The 17,214-nt window shown below is 57.7% G+C and overlaps 8 protein-coding genes across 8 annotated transcripts; 5 read left to right on the top strand and 3 right to left on the bottom strand.

Annotated features, from left to right (window-relative positions):
- Positions 1–326: 326 nt before the first annotated feature.
- Positions 327–1,832, bottom strand: EHS24_002404 (uncharacterized protein; the record flags this gene model as incomplete). Its single annotated transcript, XM_028618144.1, has 1 exon — positions 327–1,832. One exon carries the CDS (start codon positions 1,830–1,832, stop codon positions 327–329), a length of 1,506 nt encoding a protein of 501 aa, XP_028473822.1.
- Positions 1,833–4,630: 2,798 nt separating this feature from the next.
- EHS24_002403 (uncharacterized protein) lies at positions 4,631–6,474 on the top strand (the record flags this gene model as incomplete). The annotated part of the gene is made up of 5 exons (XM_028618143.1): positions 4,631–4,819; positions 4,926–5,067; positions 5,108–5,233; positions 5,343–5,484; positions 5,598–6,474. 5 exons carry the CDS (start codon positions 4,631–4,633, stop codon positions 6,472–6,474), a joined length of 1,476 nt encoding a protein of 491 aa, XP_028473821.1.
- An 855-nt stretch (positions 6,475–7,329) lies between these two features.
- On the top strand, positions 7,330–9,435 carry EHS24_002402 (uncharacterized protein; the record flags this gene model as incomplete). The annotated part of the gene is made up of 8 exons (XM_028618142.1): positions 7,330–7,405; positions 7,472–7,731; positions 7,779–8,495; positions 8,547–8,572; positions 8,623–8,722; positions 8,766–8,960; positions 9,002–9,104; positions 9,146–9,435. 8 exons carry the CDS (start codon positions 7,330–7,332, stop codon positions 9,433–9,435), a joined length of 1,767 nt encoding a protein of 588 aa, XP_028473820.1.
- A 974-nt stretch (positions 9,436–10,409) lies between these two features.
- Positions 10,410–11,186, top strand: EHS24_002401 (uncharacterized protein; the record flags this gene model as incomplete). Its single annotated transcript, XM_028618141.1, has 1 exon — positions 10,410–11,186. The coding sequence occupies one exon, from the start codon at positions 10,410–10,412 to the stop codon at positions 11,184–11,186; it is 777 nt and encodes a 258-aa protein (XP_028473819.1).
- Positions 11,187–11,325: 139 nt separating this feature from the next.
- EHS24_002400 (uncharacterized protein) lies at positions 11,326–12,258 on the bottom strand (the record flags this gene model as incomplete). The annotated part of the gene is made up of 3 exons (XM_028618140.1): positions 11,326–11,583; positions 11,639–12,158; positions 12,206–12,258. The coding sequence occupies 3 exons, from the start codon at positions 12,256–12,258 to the stop codon at positions 11,326–11,328; spliced, it is 831 nt and encodes a 276-aa protein (XP_028473818.1).
- Positions 12,259–12,794: 536 nt separating this feature from the next.
- Positions 12,795–14,348, top strand: EHS24_002399 (uncharacterized protein; the record flags this gene model as incomplete). Its single annotated transcript, XM_028618139.1, has 1 exon — positions 12,795–14,348. One exon carries the CDS (start codon positions 12,795–12,797, stop codon positions 14,346–14,348), a length of 1,554 nt encoding a protein of 517 aa, XP_028473817.1.
- A 215-nt stretch (positions 14,349–14,563) lies between these two features.
- Positions 14,564–14,953, bottom strand: EHS24_002398 (uncharacterized protein; the record flags this gene model as incomplete). The annotated part of the gene is made up of 3 exons (XM_028618138.1): positions 14,564–14,604; positions 14,657–14,802; positions 14,868–14,953. 3 exons carry the CDS (start codon positions 14,951–14,953, stop codon positions 14,564–14,566), a joined length of 273 nt encoding a protein of 90 aa, XP_028473816.1.
- A 211-nt stretch (positions 14,954–15,164) lies between these two features.
- On the top strand, positions 15,165–17,023 carry EHS24_002397 (uncharacterized protein; the record flags this gene model as incomplete). Its single annotated transcript, XM_028618137.1, has 4 exons — positions 15,165–15,262; positions 15,323–15,435; positions 15,494–16,141; positions 16,200–17,023. The coding sequence occupies 4 exons, from the start codon at positions 15,165–15,167 to the stop codon at positions 17,021–17,023; spliced, it is 1,683 nt and encodes a 560-aa protein (XP_028473815.1).
- Between the last annotated feature and the right edge of the window lie 191 nt (positions 17,024–17,214).

Below are 17,214 nucleotides of genomic sequence, written 5' to 3'. Positions count from 1 at the left end.
CCTTGCGAGTGTCCGGAAGACCTTGAGCGGTGATGCTTAAACAAGCATACTCCTTGGGCAAAGTGCACGGTGAGTGGAGCCGAGAAAGGCGAAGTGCAGTGTGTTCTGCGTCACACAGAAGCACATCGTCTCACGCTTTCATTCAGCTGACATACGTTGTTACATGTTGAGTTGGAGCGGATGGGCTGCCTGGCGGCTAACGCGTCTCCGAAATGGATTCATGTTCTTGTCTGTATTGATACAACTTCTGATTGACTTCTCAATATGCAGCTGAAGCCCAGGATTCTCGGCGCGTTGTGCCGACACCCCCGACTCAGTACAGGTCTTTATGCATGAGATTCCTTGATCAGCTCCGCCAAGTGCTGGCTGCGCGGAGTGAAAGTGGCCTTGAATGGCAATGGGTGGATGTTGGCCGTGTTGGTGAACGCATATGTGTCGATGTCGATAGGCTTGCCATCGGGACCGATCGTCTTGCCAATATCAAACGACCAGAGAAGGAGGGCGGCATTCATGAGCACAGAGTTGTTGGCAACGTGCTGGCCAGGACACACTCTCCGGCCGAACCCATACTGAAAAAACTTCATGTTGGATTTCGTCTGGCCGTCTGGAGTGAGCCAGCGGTCGATGTCGAAGTCCTCGACGTTTGGACCGTAGTATGACTCGTCGCGGTGAATGCCCCAGTGGTTGCCGGTGATGATGGTTCCCGCTGGCACCACATAGTCCTTGTAAATAAGCTCGCTGGTTGTCCTGTGTTGGAAACCGCCAGCCGAAACCGGACGCCAACGGAATGTCTCAGAGATGAAGGCCTTGAGGACAGGCAGGTCATCGAGATCGTCAAAGGTGGGAACGTGGTCGCTGCCCACGGTGCTGTCGAGCTCAGCTTGAACGCGTTTCTGCGCCTCGGGGTTTATCGCTGCAGCCATGACACAAATGTTGAGCGCAGACGAAGTGGTGTCGCTGCCGGCCGCAAACACACTTCCGAGAAGGTACGCAACGTCGTCGTCGTTGAGCTGGTACTCCTGTTGGTGGGCCATGAGATAGGTGGCAAAGCAGGGCTCGACCCTTTTCTTGGCATCCACCTTTACCTTGACTTCGAAGAATTGCTTACGGAACAGGTTGAGCTCCTCGTCGGCCCACTTTCTGAACTGACTCAGGTAACCCGGCACATGGCGAAGCCATGGAAATTGCTGAATTCTGAAAGATCCCGGCTTGAGGAAGACAGCAATACGCTCAGAGGCGGTGATGACTTTTTGAATGTCGGGGTCCGAGTAGCGAGCGCGGTCCTGCCGTCCATAGGCCATGTGGACTACGAGCGTTGCCGCGTACGTCTGGATGTGAGACTGAAAGTCGAGTGGCGTGTCGAGAATGTCAAGTATGACCTCGCGAGCTCCCTTCTCCTGCATTGGACGCAGGTCTCGGGCAGCGTTGGGCTGAAGCGGGTTGTGGAGTCCCTTACGGAGGCGGCGCCAGCGTTCGTTGTAGCCTACAAGGAGAGTGCGCTTCCCGTTCGAGAATACTTCCATCACCTTTGGTCGATCCGCAGTGTCTCGGCCGTTCTTCTCCATGAAGAAGGTCGCTGTCTCCACATCGTTGCACACAATAGCAGGGTCTCGACCGATCCAGAAGGTGACGAGTGGACCATACTTGAGCGACTGGTCGTAAAAGTATCGCCACGGCGCTTTAGCTGGAATTGGTGTTCCGTTCAGCCAGTGTGGCTTGGGCCCAGGAGGGAGACGAGCATTCTTGGCGTTTTGCTTGCCGAGGTGCAGGAAAATGGCGACCATCACTGCTCCTAGGGCCAGGATGACGAGCGCGGACGCCGAGTTGAGCATTATAGATGCCATACTGTGGGTTGCTGTGAGTCGCCGTACTACTTTACATGTCTGGCTCTCGCTATATATGCAACCATTGCCGTACATTGCCGCTACAGTAGGTGGGAGATGCCGCCCATTGGTTTTCCCGTCCAGTCACCAAGGGGAGATTTGAGTCTATTTGTTGGTTTCTCAGGAGTGCATAATCTCGGCTTCGAACGTCACGTGTTAGTATGCAAAGCACGCCGCACACGTTTGCATGCCAGCAAGATGAGTTGACGCTGACCACATTTGTGGCCTCGGAACGAAGCTATCGGGCCCGATCGGTTTTGCCGGGGCTCCATGGGACACGGCCGTCCCCGTACTGTGTGGCCCCATGCCATGTGAGCATGTGCTGATGAGTCTGGCGTCGCGGCCTGGCAAGCTGGCAAGCTGGCATGCTCATCCAGGGGCAGGCGGCAGGTGGGCACCGTCCACTGTCCGGTCTTGGTGGCTAACGTCATGCCTCTCCCCAAGCGATGGGTTGACGGGCGACTCGGACGTGGTGTCGCCTCCACATCAGCCCCGAACGCGATGTTGTTGCCTGTGCCAACCATTCAGTTAGTAGCCATGTAGCCCTCCTGGTAGTTGAGCCACCCACCTTGTCACCGAGAACCGATGGTGAGGGGCGGGCACAGTATGAACCGGATGGGGAGGCTGCAACCATCGATCGCCGTTCAACGTCAGCCCGCCGGGCCCGCGGCCGACTGAGGAACTCTGCGATGTCCGATTTCCTGAGGCACCGGATTTCAGATTCCGCCATGGTGATTTCAAGTTTTGTGAAGTCTCCAGGTACAGCATAGATTAGCAATTAGCAACTACTCGGCGTGTCGCTTTTGCCGGGCGTGTGATTCTGCCCTGCGTCAACATTCCGGGGCGGAAGGACAGGTGGGAGGGTATGCAAGAGGCGAAGCCGGCGAGCAACATCGATGTGGCCTTCGTCCTCGCTGTGGCCCATCGACAACTGCGGCGCGTCTCTTTGCAAGCCTGACCTTTTTGTTATTGAATGTGCATACATAGCGACGTGAAGGAAGATGCAACTAGCTTCGCGTCAGGCCAGGAAAGTGCAAAGTGAAAGCCGCCCGTTCAGATCGACACTGCCGCGCCAAGTCCAACTGTGTGATACCACGCTAGATCAGCACAATACTAGCATTTGTACGCCGAGGATGGTGATGACCAACAACTTCCCCGCCCGGCCTTGACATCACTGGAATCGTCCGGCCAGAACTGTATACCATTTATACCAGCCAACCAATCACCACCGGCCGCAACAATACCTGTTGTCATGCTCATCGCACCCGTGTCTTTTGCGGAAAACTCCCACCTCGCATTCTGACCTCCAGTTATGCAGTCTTGCTTCGGAATCTCTTGGTCGCCAAGCAAGCTCCACGCCGTTCCGTACTTGGCGAAGAGTGTCACGGGATGCGCGGCGAACACTTTGCATATGTGTCAACTCGTCCCTCTTGCTGCTGTCCTGCAGCCGAGTCATATGCCGATATCCCATGACGTACATAAATACCCGAAGCCAAGCCTGACGTCTACCCACCCAGATATTATTGGGCGGTTCTTCCCAATGCTGGATGGTTTGTTCACATCACCATTAGTAGTACCGAGTACGCTCTCGCATCGCTGTCGACAAAGTCTTCTTATCCCTCATCTATGCTCACGACGCTTATCCTGGTCGGTCTGTTTGCTCTAGTGTTGGGGCACCATAAGTCTCATGATCTACATCCCAATGGAGACAACAAGTGGTGCCTCGATGTCCAGGGTGCCGTGTTTGCCAACAACACGCCTGTTCAACTGTCAGTCCGAATGACTTGCACGCGCTCACTTGTTCCAGCTATCGCTGCAACAAGACCCCAGCTCAGAAATTCACGTTCCAAAACCACAAGGGAGTAACGAAAATCCAAGTCGGCGAGGAGAAAGACTATTGCCTTAACCGCGAGAACTGGAACCAGCCATCACGCTTCGTGATTCGGCCATGCAACGAAGGGCCCAGGTTTCCGACAAATCTTGACATGTTTGAAAACCCCAGAGAGGAGTATGTAGAGGGCGTCGACAATCCATACTCTAGCCCGGGGGTCGATCCCAACCGCATCGTCCTGTGGTGGAGCGCCGATACAGCTTGCCCTGGGGAGGACCCTGTGAACTGCCATCCTCCTCCGACCTGTGTCGACCTTCCTGATGGCAAAAAGGAAAACGGAGCGCGCATTCAGACGTGGCAGTGCTTCCATGGCAATACAAACCAGCGATGGACGGCCACTGAGCACAAGTAAACGCGTCAACGTCTAGCCGCCGTACACGAAGATTCCTTCCGACACACAAACTGTTATCACACACGGAGACTGTGCCCAGGGGGCGTGCCAGGGGGTTTGTTTACGCCGTTTAGGGAATTCTGAAAAGATAGTCCATGCGGTAGTTGATGAACGGGTTGCTTCCACCACTCCTGGAATGCGTTCCGTTGCCACGGTGTTGTGGTCTGCCCACATGTGTGTATGCATGTGTCTGTCACCTGCGAGACCTCCTGCGTCCTGACAGCTATGTAACTGTGGGCTGCTTGCTCAGTGCTCAGGTCAACACCACGCGCGACATACGCACGCATGGTATAGCGTATTTTGGGCCCCTGCGTACAATGGCACATGCGGTGACTCCGGGCTTATCTCATTTTGGTCCCGCCAATTAGCCGAGCTCCGCGCCGAGTCGACTTACTTTTGTCTGCCCGTGTCAACATCTACGTCGCTTGCTCGCTCGTTCTCTCTATTCATCATACATTCCACACCATGAAGAGATCGTGGGTCGCGCCTTTGCGCAGCCTTACACGCCGCAAGGACGATGACAGTCGCCAGCCAACTACTTTTGAGGCTGAGGAAACGACAGTCGTTGTCGAGAGTGTCACCATCGATGACGAGCTCAAGCTTCCGGACCGGGCATCGTTAATCATCGTCCTCTTTGCAAACGTGCTCATGCAGGTGAGTCCAACAGATTGAACAGTACCAGGCCGCTGCCGGAAGACCCTTGAACACTGGGGCTGCTGTCACCCCCTCTGCGCAAGAGGATCATGCTGACAGTTTACAGTGGACATTCTTCATCATCGTGTCAAGCTCTAACGAGTACGCCCAGTATCTGGGCGGTAGCTCCACATTCTCCGGTCTTGTCATTGGAATCCCCACTGCAGTGTCCGCCTTGACACTTGTACCTCTCATGCTGGTCGACCGAGGTACGATCTCGATGCTAGGAGAAATTGGACTAACGCCTAGGTGGCTACGCCATTCCACTCAACTTTGCATGCGGTTGCTTGGTTTTGGGCAACATTCTCTATGCCCTGGCGTATCGCGCCAACTTTCTCTACCTTATCCTTCTGGGGAGGATGATCTGTGGAGGGGGTGAGTGTGGTCCGAGCCATGTTGAGCGATTCGGTGGTTCCTTACGCCGACTTGTTGCCGAGTTTGCTCAACGCCTTGCCTTTCCTTGTCGGTTGCTGACAAGTCCCAGGCTTCACATTCTGGATGTACGCCAAGCGCTATTGCTCTGATCCACGCATTGTGGGCATTCGACGTCGAACAACGCTTGCGGGTTGGCAAGTGCTCGGGCAAGGCATCGGTTTTAGCTTTGGTCCGTTTGCTGGTGGTCTACTGTAAGTGTGGCCCTTTTGGGAAAGCAAGTGGTGGCGTTACACACAGCGGTACACCGACGCTCGGGCACCCTGCCGGCAGCCCCTGTGTCTGGGAATGGAGCTAACAGCCGCAGGTCGAAGATTGGGTACGACAACGCAGTCTTTAACGGCTTTACGAGCCCCGGTTGGCTGATGGCCGCGGCGTGGGCAGCGTTTTGGGTGGTCGTGCGCATCTACTTTGTGGAGGTTCCTCCGGCGCAGACTCCCGCCATCCCTCTGCAACCCGTCGAGGAGGCGTCGGCCCGGTCATCCACAGATGCCGAGGACGCACAGGTACCACCCACCCCTGCTGCCTCGGAGCCATCTATCGCCACTTCGACAGTGCCACTGGTATCGCCAAAGCACAACATGACTCCAGGACAGTGGGGCGTTGCGGCAACCATGTGCTGGTTTGCTATGACCTGCTTTTTCATTCTCGGCGCCTGGGAGTCAAATATCCCAGTCTTCACAGCGTCGGATGCCCCCGCGAACCCGTTCCACTTTTCGCCGTTTGCCTCGGGCAACATGATTGCACTCGGCGGCGCGTGTACCATCCCATTCCTCCTCATCAACCTCCATTTTGCCCGGCGTATGCAAGATCGAAACACCCTCGCGCTCGGCACTTCCGTTGGAGCGGTCGGACTGTTGGTCGCTATCAGCATTCTTGCATCGGAAAAAGTCAACTATGGCTCGTTCTTTGTCGCTTGGTTCCTCGTGGCCCTCGGCTTCAATGTTGCTTCAACCGTGACTCTCGCTCTCTTGTCCAAGCAACTCCCCGGAGAGTGGAATGGACGCATCAGTCTCCTCATCCAGTGCAGCAACTACACCGGACGCGTCACCGGGGCTGTGTGGGGCGGTGCTGGCGTGAAAGTGGGGATGCTCGGCTACGTTGGGTTGCAACTTGGATATGTGGCTGTTGGCACTGTCCTGTTCATGACTCTGTGGCATAATCTCAAGGCCAAAACAGGCTAGTTGTCCGCCGAACATACCGTATAGAAGACTCCTCATGCATCTGTCCTCAACAAGTTACCCTGCCATCGGGCCGACGCCTGCCGCGCCTGTCCAGCCCGGCAACGTCTGCCGTTGTCTGTGCACCTGATCACCTGAGTGCCAAGGACGAGCTGGTGCATGGAATTGGGTAGCCAAGAGAGGGAGCTCTGACCCTGCGGCCGCCGGAACAACCCTGCGCCGTCGGCAGCGGCGGGTGGGCCCGGCCATGCCCATCCTCACTCTTGTGCTCATTGATGCGTGCTTTGTGTGAAAATGCATGCATGCATGTCACGCAGACATAAAAGGAGGAGGGACTCATTCAATGTTCTCGCGTCGCGCAGATTTGACTTGTTTTCTCAGCACTGTGACCATTCCAGTGAAACCCAAAAAAAAAATGAAGGTGGCGAGCTGGACCCTGTTTTGCCCACGCGCGACCATGCCTTCGCATATCTGATAACTATTGTGCCTATCGAATGATCTATGCCCCACGACCAGTCGCCTGGAACGTCGGAACGCCCGCCCTGGGCACAACGCGCGGCAGATCGCTGGATCGCTGGAGGGGAGAGGGCAACAGGAGTGAGAGGCCTACGTTCCCGCGGGCTGCCGCGTTCAAGCCCTGTACATATGCATGCTCGTCCGAACAACATTTCGGCCGTCTAGTTAAAAGCGGGGTATCATAGGTCCAACGTTGTTTTCGTCGCCAGTGCCAAGAATTGGCGTGGTCTGTGCTTTATATTTTTCATTTTCCTTTGCCAGCCCCACGCGTCTGGTTAAAAAGCATGGCGGGGGTGCAAGGTACAGCAGTGACCGTCGTCTTCCTTCTACATTACACTCGCTATGCGGACCTGGAGCCTCCTCGCCTTGGCCTTGGCTGGCCTCGTGCAGACCAACGCGTCTGACGAGACCATGCTGCGTCGCCTCATGGTCGACCATCGCTTTATTTCCATCATCTCGTGCGTATGAACCACGCTGAATGCAGCTCACTCCAGTCCTTGCAAGGGCGGCGGTATCAACCGTCAAAACGCTGCAGAGTGGCTCCGTACTGGGTTTCACGATGGTGCCGACCACGACGCAGCGGCGGGAACCGGTGGCATTGACAGTTCCATTCAATATGAGACTGAGTACTCGGAGAACAGCGGTGTTGGCTTCTCCTCGGTCATGACCCAGTACAAGTTCTACCGCCAGCAAGCCGTCAGCATGGCGGACATTATCGCTCTTGGCGCTATCGTGGCCGTTGGCGTAGGTCCCTTGCTCTCGAGAACACCCGCTCTTAGCTAACATTGCAGTCGTGTGGTGGTCCCATGGTTCCCTTCTACTACGGCCGTACGGACGCCAGTGCGGCTCACCCCAAGGGCTACACCCCAGACCCCGCCGACTCGGCTGCCACTCACAAGGAGACCTTTGCTCGAATGGGCTTTAGCGAGACTGAAATGATTCAGCTCGTCGCATGTGGGCACACTATTGGCGGAGTCAAGGCTGCCAACCACCCCGAACTCACCACCACCGCCAACGCGCCGTTTGATGAGACGATTGCCAACTTTGACAACAATGTCGCTGTGGGGTACATGAACGATACCCGCATCAACCCCATGGCCCAGCCGTACGACCCGTCTAACCCTGGAACTAGCAGTGACGCCCGTGTGTTCGCTATCGACGGCAACGCCACCATCAGCTCCATGGCCGCTTCGAACGATGCCTTCAACAACCAGTGCAACACCGCCTTGAGCAAACTCTTCAACAGCGCTGTCCCATCGTCTGTTTCCCTCAAGGGCCCCATTGTTCCGTTCCCCGTTTCCGGAACCCTCAGGATGGCGCTGAGAAACGAAGTCTACACTGTCTCCATCGGTTCGTTCCGTCTCTACGACATGGTCGGTCAGTGGTCGTCGTTCACTATTGGCTATACCGAGCGCAGCGGTGTGGTCGGCACCGCTGGACTTGTCTCAGCAAAGACATCGAACACTTACAGCATTGGAAAGACCGTCGAGGTCAAGACAATGACCACAGTGAGATAAACCATCACGCGTTCTTCAGCAACTGCTAACTTTGTGGCACAGGGCATCACGATCCCTGCTAGCACCGGGTAAGCGTGGTCAATGGTTAGTTTCCGTTCACCGGCTGACAGACTTATAGTATTGGGTCGATTTTCGCCACTGTTACTCTCAACGACGGCACCGTCTACTCGTCCGCAGAGGGCGAGGAGTCGATCACCATGGACGACACTATTATTCTTGTGAGTGGCAGCAGTCACCACGATCTCTTCTCACGTCTTACAGGACTACGGTAACAAGTTTACGTGTGTGTACACGGGAACTGCAAATGACAATGGGACTGGCTTGAATGTCACTGCTGCCGTGCTGGCTCCCTTTGACGCGTCGGACAAGGTCGACCTACTCCTCCGCACATACGCCGGCGAGGTCACCACCATCCGCATGAGCTACAGGAGCGGCCGTGAGGATGGCACTTATAACGTACGGCCAGACGTGGTTGGGTAAAGCGCTGACAATATCAGTACTATGGCGCCTTCGTCGCCGACACTGTCGGCCTCAACACCTACGCAATTGGTGTTAAGCTGACGCGCGCGGACGGCAGCGTTCATGTTGACACTCGCGACGGTACGTTGACTGACTTGCGTTCACTGTCTGACTCTTTGCAGATGTCTACTGGACCCTCAACACGTTCAGCAAGTGCGTTGCCGGTGCCGAAGTGCCGACCCCCGCTCCCATCCCTTCGGGTTCGATCACGCGCCGCAACACCGTGCGCAAGCGTGTTGCTCAGACTGCCTGCCCCTCGGGCTACTCATCCTGTGGCGGCAGGTGTGTCAACACAGCGTCTGACCTTGAGCACTGCGGTGGCTGTGCTGGTGACGGTGGTGTGGACTGTACCACCCTTAGCGACGGTGCCATTGCGTGCATCGCCGGTAAGTGTGTGGCCCAGGAGTATTAAAGCAAATAGAATGAATATATGGACAATTTCGCGTTACTCCTTTCCGAGATTCATTGCTGGCGGAAGCGTGTGCACCAGTTCTTACTGTTGGCAGCTGGAGTCCGCAAAGCGACATGGGAGAATGCACAAAGTCGTCGGTTGGGGATGCCCATTGCGCCAATGGAGGGCACTTGCACAATGGATGGGTACCGTGAAGCCATTGTAAGGCTGCCCTTATACATGTGCCTCGTACAACACTTACAGTACGCGTTATGCAACGTAAGTACTTACGCAGGCAGGGCATGTCCTTGCCATAAATGAACCTGTCTGGTGCCCAAAGCACAGGGTGGCTGCATCACTTTGTGTATGGGTATGTTATATGCTCCTTGCGAGGGTTGACCCTCTCGGCCGAAACCACCCAGTGCCATGGTCGTTTGGTCTTGAGAGAGACCTGCCAACGGTAGTAGTGCTGTCGCAGATATTGCAGATCCAGCCACATGCATTTTGACAGGGTCGACGGTCACATCGGAAGCGCAGGTCATTAGGGCTCCATTGCCAGGCAGGTCTCAGTGTGAGCGCCTCTGTGAGATGGAACCGGGACTACCTGATTCCAGCAGTGGGGGCCGATTGGTCTAGAACATCATGTTCCCGCGGTGGAGCTGAGCCACGAGACAACATGTAGAGGAGCACCGCCTTGATTCCCAATTTACTCCACCATTCCACGATTGTCAGCGACATCTATTCTCGTTCCTTGCGATCTTGTGCGTTTAGCTATCCGCGAGTCAGCATCTCCCATATCCTTTCGTCTCTCCCTCACCAGATCTGTATCCGTCCTCCCCAATCGTATGTCCGTCCACCTTTAAACGGCTGCGCAGAAGTGACCAGGCGGCGCCAGCACCAGCATCTCCTCTCATCGATCGTGTCCACGAGACAACACTACGGTCCACAACCGCTCCTATTTCGTTTGCTACCTCAACTCCCGGCTGAGAACCATCATGCACATCCGCCCCCACTTTGCAGAGATTGACGTCCCGACCTTGCATCAGTTCATTCGCGCCAATCCTCTGGGTATGGTGACGACGGCCATCCAGCACCCAACATTCGACACGCTTCAGTCCTCACACATCCCTTTCCTAATCGATGCGCCTGAGAACACGGCATATGACGAGCTGGCGGTAGACGATCGGGGTCACCGCCCACCGGGCAGCCTTGGCGTGCTCCGTGGTCACATGGGACGCAACAACCCTCAAACCCGCGCCATCCTGGATAGTGTGAAAGCCAGTGGGAGCAACGAGCTGGCTGATCCAGTTCTCGTCCTGTTCACCGCCGAAGTCCACTCGTACATCACCCCGCGATGGTACACCGCAGCGAGGGCCGAGAGCGGCAAACTCGCGCCGACATGGCAATACAGCGGTGTGCAGGTGTATGGCCGGCTCAGAGTCCACCACACGGGCGAGGACGCTAGCAACTATCTTCAGCGCCAGGTCGAGGACCTAACGCATCTGCTGGAACCCCGCGTCCCCGGCAAAGGATGGGAGATCTCGGACGCCTCTCCGCGTTTCATCGAGTTGATCAAGAAGGGTATCGTCGGCCTTGAGCTTTCGATCACCAAGATTGAAGGACGGATCAAAATGGGACAGGACGAGACGGATGGCGATTGGCAGGGTGTTGTTGATGGCTTCAAGGCTGAGGGGACGGAGAAGAGCCAGAAGATGGTGGACATGATGCTCGAGCGTGCCAAGGGTCGTCCAGGACGGGAAGCCGAACAGTAGGTTGGTGCTTGTCAAGCTGCATGTCGCGCCAAGTCAGCACATGTTGTTAGTGTGAGTCTTGTAAACGATATGATTTGTACGTGAACAACGTTCCATGCAAACTCTACCTGGTATACAAACAATACTTCTTACGCACAAATCAACGGCCCATCCATCCACCGTCAACAACGAGACACTCGCCCGAGACATAGTCCGAAGCCTGGGATGCGAGGTAGACGATGGCACCCTCAAAGTCCTGAGGGGTACCCCAGCGGCCGGCGGGGATACGCTCGAGGATCTGGCGCGAACGGTCCTTGTCCGCAATGAGCGCCTCGTTCATGTCGGTAGCAATGTATCCGGGAGCGATAGCGTTCACGTTGACACCCTTGGAAGCCCAGCCGTTCGAAAAGGCCTTGACCTGAGGGAGGGTTAGTTGGACAGGTCCCCAAGAGTAAGAAGAGTGTTTTACTCACGATACCCTGGACACCGTGCTTGGCAGCAGCGTACGCAACAACGTTGAGGCCACCCTGGAACGCGACAAGGGAGGAAATGTCGATGATCTTGCCGTTCGACTTGTAGGGCTTGCCCGGCTGGCCGGCGACGCCGCCGCGGGACTCGAGCATGTGCTTGCCGGCGTCACGGGTAATCTGGAAGACGGCGTTGAGGTTGACCTGGAGGACCTCGTTCCAGTCATCGTCGGGGAAGACCTCGACAGGGTGACGGCGCTGGATACCACCGCAGTTGACCACAATGTCGAGGACGTGGCCCTGGGCGACGACACCGGGGATGAGCTTGGACACTGATGCGGCGTCGCCGAGGTCGCAAACGACAATCTCGGCCTTGCCACCCTTGCCCTCGGCACCGCCCTCCTTCTCAATGCGGTCCTTGGTGGCCGTGTTGGTGGTGTTGCGCTGGACGAGGATGAGGTCGGCACCGGCCTTGGAGAGGGCGAGGGCCATGTCGGCACCAATGCCGCGGGTTGCGCCGGTGATACTGGGTCTGTCAGCTGCAGTCAAATGGCAATGGATGAAGCAACTCACAGAGCGGTCTTGCCCTTGAGGCTAAACAGCTGCTCGAGGTAGGAGGAGGACATTGTGAGAGAATGGGTTGGGAAGAGAAACAGACGGGCCCGCTAGGCTGCAATATATAAGTGGGGGCGGACATGCCGGGACATCGGACCGGCCGGCCGGAAGCTGCTGGGGGGCGGCATCCCGCGGCCCAAAGCGCGCTCTCTGGATCTCTGGCACTGTGGTCCGCGTCCTGCGGCGAGCGGACATATGCACGCACACAGAGCGTATAGACGGACGTGAGGTTACAGCGGCGGGGTAATGGAGTGGAGACTCCAGACAACAACAGTGCATGCATGTGAGGTGAAGCTCTCCAGCACAGGTATGGCACACGCCAATTAAGCTTTTTGTTGTAATTACCTGATAAGGGTACTAATGACAATTACAACGGTGTTTTCTAATTCCCTCCATAATGACGTGTCACGACGCCGTGCCTCCCTCCCAAGATTTCCAGAGAGTGTGTGGAGGTTCTGGTCGCCAGAAGTTGGACGGACATCCACAACCACAAATCTACAACCCACATCTCCATCCACATCTCCCCTCGACCCACACCCCCACGACGATGGACTTTCTTCCGCTCCAGGCGCTGCCAGCGGCGCCGCGGGCCTCGTCCTCTGTCAATCCCCACTCGCGCCATTTCCACTCGTTCCGCCACCCACTCTTCATCAAGCACGCTGCCCCCGTCACCCACATTCACTTTTCGCCCACAAAGCCGCACAGGTATGCGGTCACAAGCTCGACACGCGTGCTCGTGTACGCGCCCAAGACCGGCAAGGTCGTCAAGACTGTCACACGTTTCAAGGACACGGCGCGTTGCGGCGAGTTCCGCAAGGACGGCAAGCTCATGGTCGCCGGTTCAGACGACGGTTTGGTGCAGGTGTTTGACGTCAACTCGCGTGCGGTCCTGCGTACGATGAAGGAGCACAACCAGCCCGTCCACGTTACCCACTTTTCTCCACACCTTCCCCAGGTGCTCTCCGGTTCCGATGACACGACCGTCAAGGTCTGGGACCTCTCGACGCAGGAGTGTGTGGCGACCATGGCAGGACACACCGACTATGTGCGTGCCGCCGTCTTTGCCTCGCCTCACACCATCCTGTCCTCGGGTTACGACTCGACTGTGCGGTTGTGGGACGTGCGTGCTCCCGAGTCTGCCCAGATGACTCTTCGTCACGGCGGTGCCCCCGTCGAGGACGTTGCCGTGTTCCCCAACGGTGGCGTTGCGATGAGTGTCGGTGGCCCAATCCTGCGCGTATGGGACCTCGCCATGGGCAAGTGTGTGCGTGCGCTGTCCAACCACCAAAAGACGGTCACCTCCATTGCGTTTGACGGCTCGCGCGGCAGAGTCCTCACGGGTGGTCTGGACAGCATGGTCAAGGCGTACGATGTTGAGGAGTGGAAGGTCGTCCACACCATGCGCTACCCGGCGCCCATTCTCTCGCTGGCCATCTCCCCCGACGACACCCACATTGCGGCCGGTATGACCGACGGCACCCTCAGCGTCCGTCGTCGTGACGCCAAGGCGTCCGAGGCCGCTGCCAGCGAGGCCAAGCAGGCCGCCATTGCCGGTGGCGCATACGAGTACTTTGCCGACATGGAGGCCGTCTTTGGTCGTGGCCACATCAAGGCCAAGGGTTCTGCGCTTCCTCCCGTTGTGGGACCCGCCGACGAGTTCCGCGTCGCCACTCGCCGCCGTGAGCGTCTTCGCGAGTTTGACCGCTACCTCAAGGCCTTCAAGTACAGCGCCGCCCTCGACGCTGCGTTGAAAAAGACTGTTCGCCCCGTCACGACGTTTGCCCTCATCCACGAGCTGGTGCAGCGCGACGCCCTCCGTGTCTCCCTCAGCGGCCGCGACGACGTCACCCTCGAGCCCGTTCTCTCCTTCCTTGCCCGCCATGTGACTGACCCTCGATTCGGTGAGGTGGCAGCCGACGTCGCTTCGGTCGTGCTCGACCTGTACGCCGCCAACCTCGGCCACTCGCCTCTTGTCGATGAGCTGGTTGCAAAGCTCCAGACCCGTGTAGAGCGCGAACTTGCGTTCCAGCGTGACCTGGTCAAGTTGAGGGGAGCGCTTGATATGACTCTTGCGCAGGCGGCCATGAGCCAGTTGGACTAGATTGTGTACATGCATGTACTATTAGACGCACTTGTGAGGATGGTCCCGTCAATACGACGGACACACACTCGCACGCGCCACCGGGCGATTGCGGGGTGGCATCGCTGGTTCACCAGCGAGAGAATGGGTGTGCGGTTGGAGACTAGAGACAAATGCTACATGAGAGGTGATGATCGATGCTATCTACATGGCAGCCAGGCAAAGGTTTCCCCTGTTCACTTGATGAAGAGACGTCCAATGCCGAGCCCAAGGAACACTGTGTGTCGTCAGCGGCGAGGCGAGTCGCATGTATCCATCTGCACACGTACCGACACCGATCGCAGCGGTGACTTTCCCGGCGACGAGCGGGGAACCAGGAGGTCGTACGCGAGCAAAGGCGCCTTGCTCGTGAGCAGTGTAGATGGCGTAGGCGCCGATGCCTGAGAACGTTGCCGCGCCAGTGTAGCGGCAGGTGCTGTGAGATGGGTGCAGGGTGAGCGAGCTGGGACGACACAAAAACGGACCGCCAGCGGTACGTACGAGCATTCCTTCCAGGTGACGTGGGAGTCTGCCTGCTCGGCCCCCGTCGTTGCCGTTGCTGGTGTAGGCTGCTGTTGCGAGGACATGGGAACGAATGGACGAAGAGGAGGTGACACACACGAGAAATGAGACAATTCGAGTCGCCGTCCCCCGGTTGTACACACTTTTGGTAGGTGATCGGCCAAACAGTCATTTCGCGCAGGCGGCCGCGTTTTGGGATTTCGTTCCAACATTTCATCATCAACAACCCTCTCACTTCCACCCCCGTCTATCCAACCCTTCCCATCTCTCACAACCATGTCGGCCATCATCGACCCGCGTCAACGGGCGCGCGAGCGTCAGGCCGTCGAGAAGCCCGACTTTAGCGCAGTCATCCTCGTCGGCACTGGTGACAAGTGAGAGCCCAGGCCGCGCGCAAAAGAATCAAACGACCAACCACTGACCTCTCCACCCAGCCTCTACCCGTTCAACCAGGGCACCAACGTCCTGCCCAAGGCTCTCATGCCCGTCGGCAACGTGGCTGCGATTAACCTCGTGCTCGACTGGGTCTTTGCTGCGGGTCTCACTGGTGCGTTTTGCTTTGGAGAGCTCGCGCCGCTTCCCTTTTACTGATCTCGCTCCCACAGACATCCTCGTCATTGTGCCGCCCAGTTCCGAGGCGTCCGTGTCCGAGTACTTGCACCAGTCGTACAACACCGAGTCGCACCCCCGCGCTCGCATCTCCCTCAAGAGCTATGCCGACGGCGAGGACGACGACGAGGAGGCGGACCCCATGGAGATGGAAGAGCGCGCGGGCACTGCTCGTCTGCTCAAGCGCTTCCGTTCGTTGATCAAGACCGACTTTGTGCTGCTGCCGTGCGACATTAGCTTCCCCTCGACGCTCACTTTGGCGTCTATTCTCGACAAGCACCGTGCGACCCCAGACGCTGTCATGACTTCGGTGTTTTACGAGGCCCCCGAGGCCATCAAGGAGAACGAGGAGAAGATGCTGGTGGCCACCGACAAGGAGACTGATGAGCTGCTCCTGATCACACCCCTCGAGACTCTGGAGGCCGAGGACGACCTCGAGCTGCGCACCAGCCTCATCGCCCGCCACCCTACCCTCTCCCTCTCCACCCGCCTCTTGGACGCTCACGTTTACGTCTTCCGCCGCACCGTGCTCGACCTCCTCGCCACCCGCAGGTCCAAGGACCTGTCGTCTGTCCGCGAGCAGTTTGTCCCCTGGCTCGTCAAGGGTGCCTGGCAGAGTGGTCTTGGCCACGAGTGGACCCCAAGTGAGTTGCCAGGCGTTTGTGTCTGTGTGCTGCTGTTCTGACCCGTTCTTCTTTCTAGTCCTCTGCCCCCCAAGGAGAGACCCCCTGTCGCTCGCCCTCTCGCGCTCGGTCGCCATGCCATGGGAGCAGGCAGCGCTCCTCGACCAGAGCTCATGCCCGGGCTCTGCCGCGTCCGAGAACGCGCCTCTCCCTGCCACTTCGACTGGCGAGGAGCTCGCTGCTTTCAAGGCTGCCGTCTCCAAGTCGGGCAAGACGCGCCGGCGCTCTGCGCGCGACAATGTCCCATGGACCTGCCGTGTGGTCATTTCCAAGCCGCCTACGCCCGCCCCCGTGGCCGCTGCTGCCGCCGCACCGGCAAAGGGAGGTAACAAGGGCAAGCAGTCTCCTGGACCCGAGCCCGAATACCTCGTCCGCGCAAACAGCTTGGCTGGCTACTGGGAGATCAACAGGCGACTGGTTCGTGCCCTTGGTGCCGCCAACGCGGGCCAGGCTCCGGGCGGTGTGGCCAACGTCGGTGTGTCAGCTGCGACGGGTGCTGCTCCCGCCGCCGCGACTGCCGCAGACGAGATTGCCGACTCGGCGCAGATCTCTCCCGACTCGCTGGTGGGCGACGGCGTGCGCGTTGGCGACCGCGCGAGCATCAAAAAGTGTATTGTCGGCAGGCACTGCAACATTGGCCGTGGAGCAAAGCTCACTGGATGTGTTCTCTGGGACTGGGTCACTGTCGAGGACAATGCGCGTCTCGAAAACGTCATTCTCTGCGGCAACGTGCGTATTGGCGAAAAGGCGCAGATCAAGGACTGCGAGTTTGGTCCTGGCTTTGAGGCTCTCCCCGGCGCCGTGCTCAAGGGTGAGCGTCTCATTGCTGGCCAGGAGGCCTAGTTCCTAGTTTGTCGACTCTAGATATACGAGATATACACTTATGCATCTGTCGGGCCCATACAATATGCGGGGTGAGAAGGTGGCACGACGGGCGGGGAGAGACGCGAGGTCAAATCACACACCGGGCTACTGCCTTGCCCCGGGCCTCGCGCAAGCTGCGAGCATGCGCGGCTAGCCGAGCGAGTCGCTGC

Source organism: Apiotrichum porosum, assembly GCF_003942205.1.
Source record: "Apiotrichum porosum strain DSM 27194 chromosome Unknown scaffold_12, whole genome shotgun sequence".
In the NCBI taxonomy this organism is placed as follows: domain Eukaryota; kingdom Fungi; phylum Basidiomycota; class Tremellomycetes; order Trichosporonales; family Trichosporonaceae; genus Apiotrichum; species Apiotrichum porosum.
The sequence above is the reverse complement of the archived record's forward strand: the minus strand, read 5'-3'. Positions and strand labels throughout refer to the sequence as shown.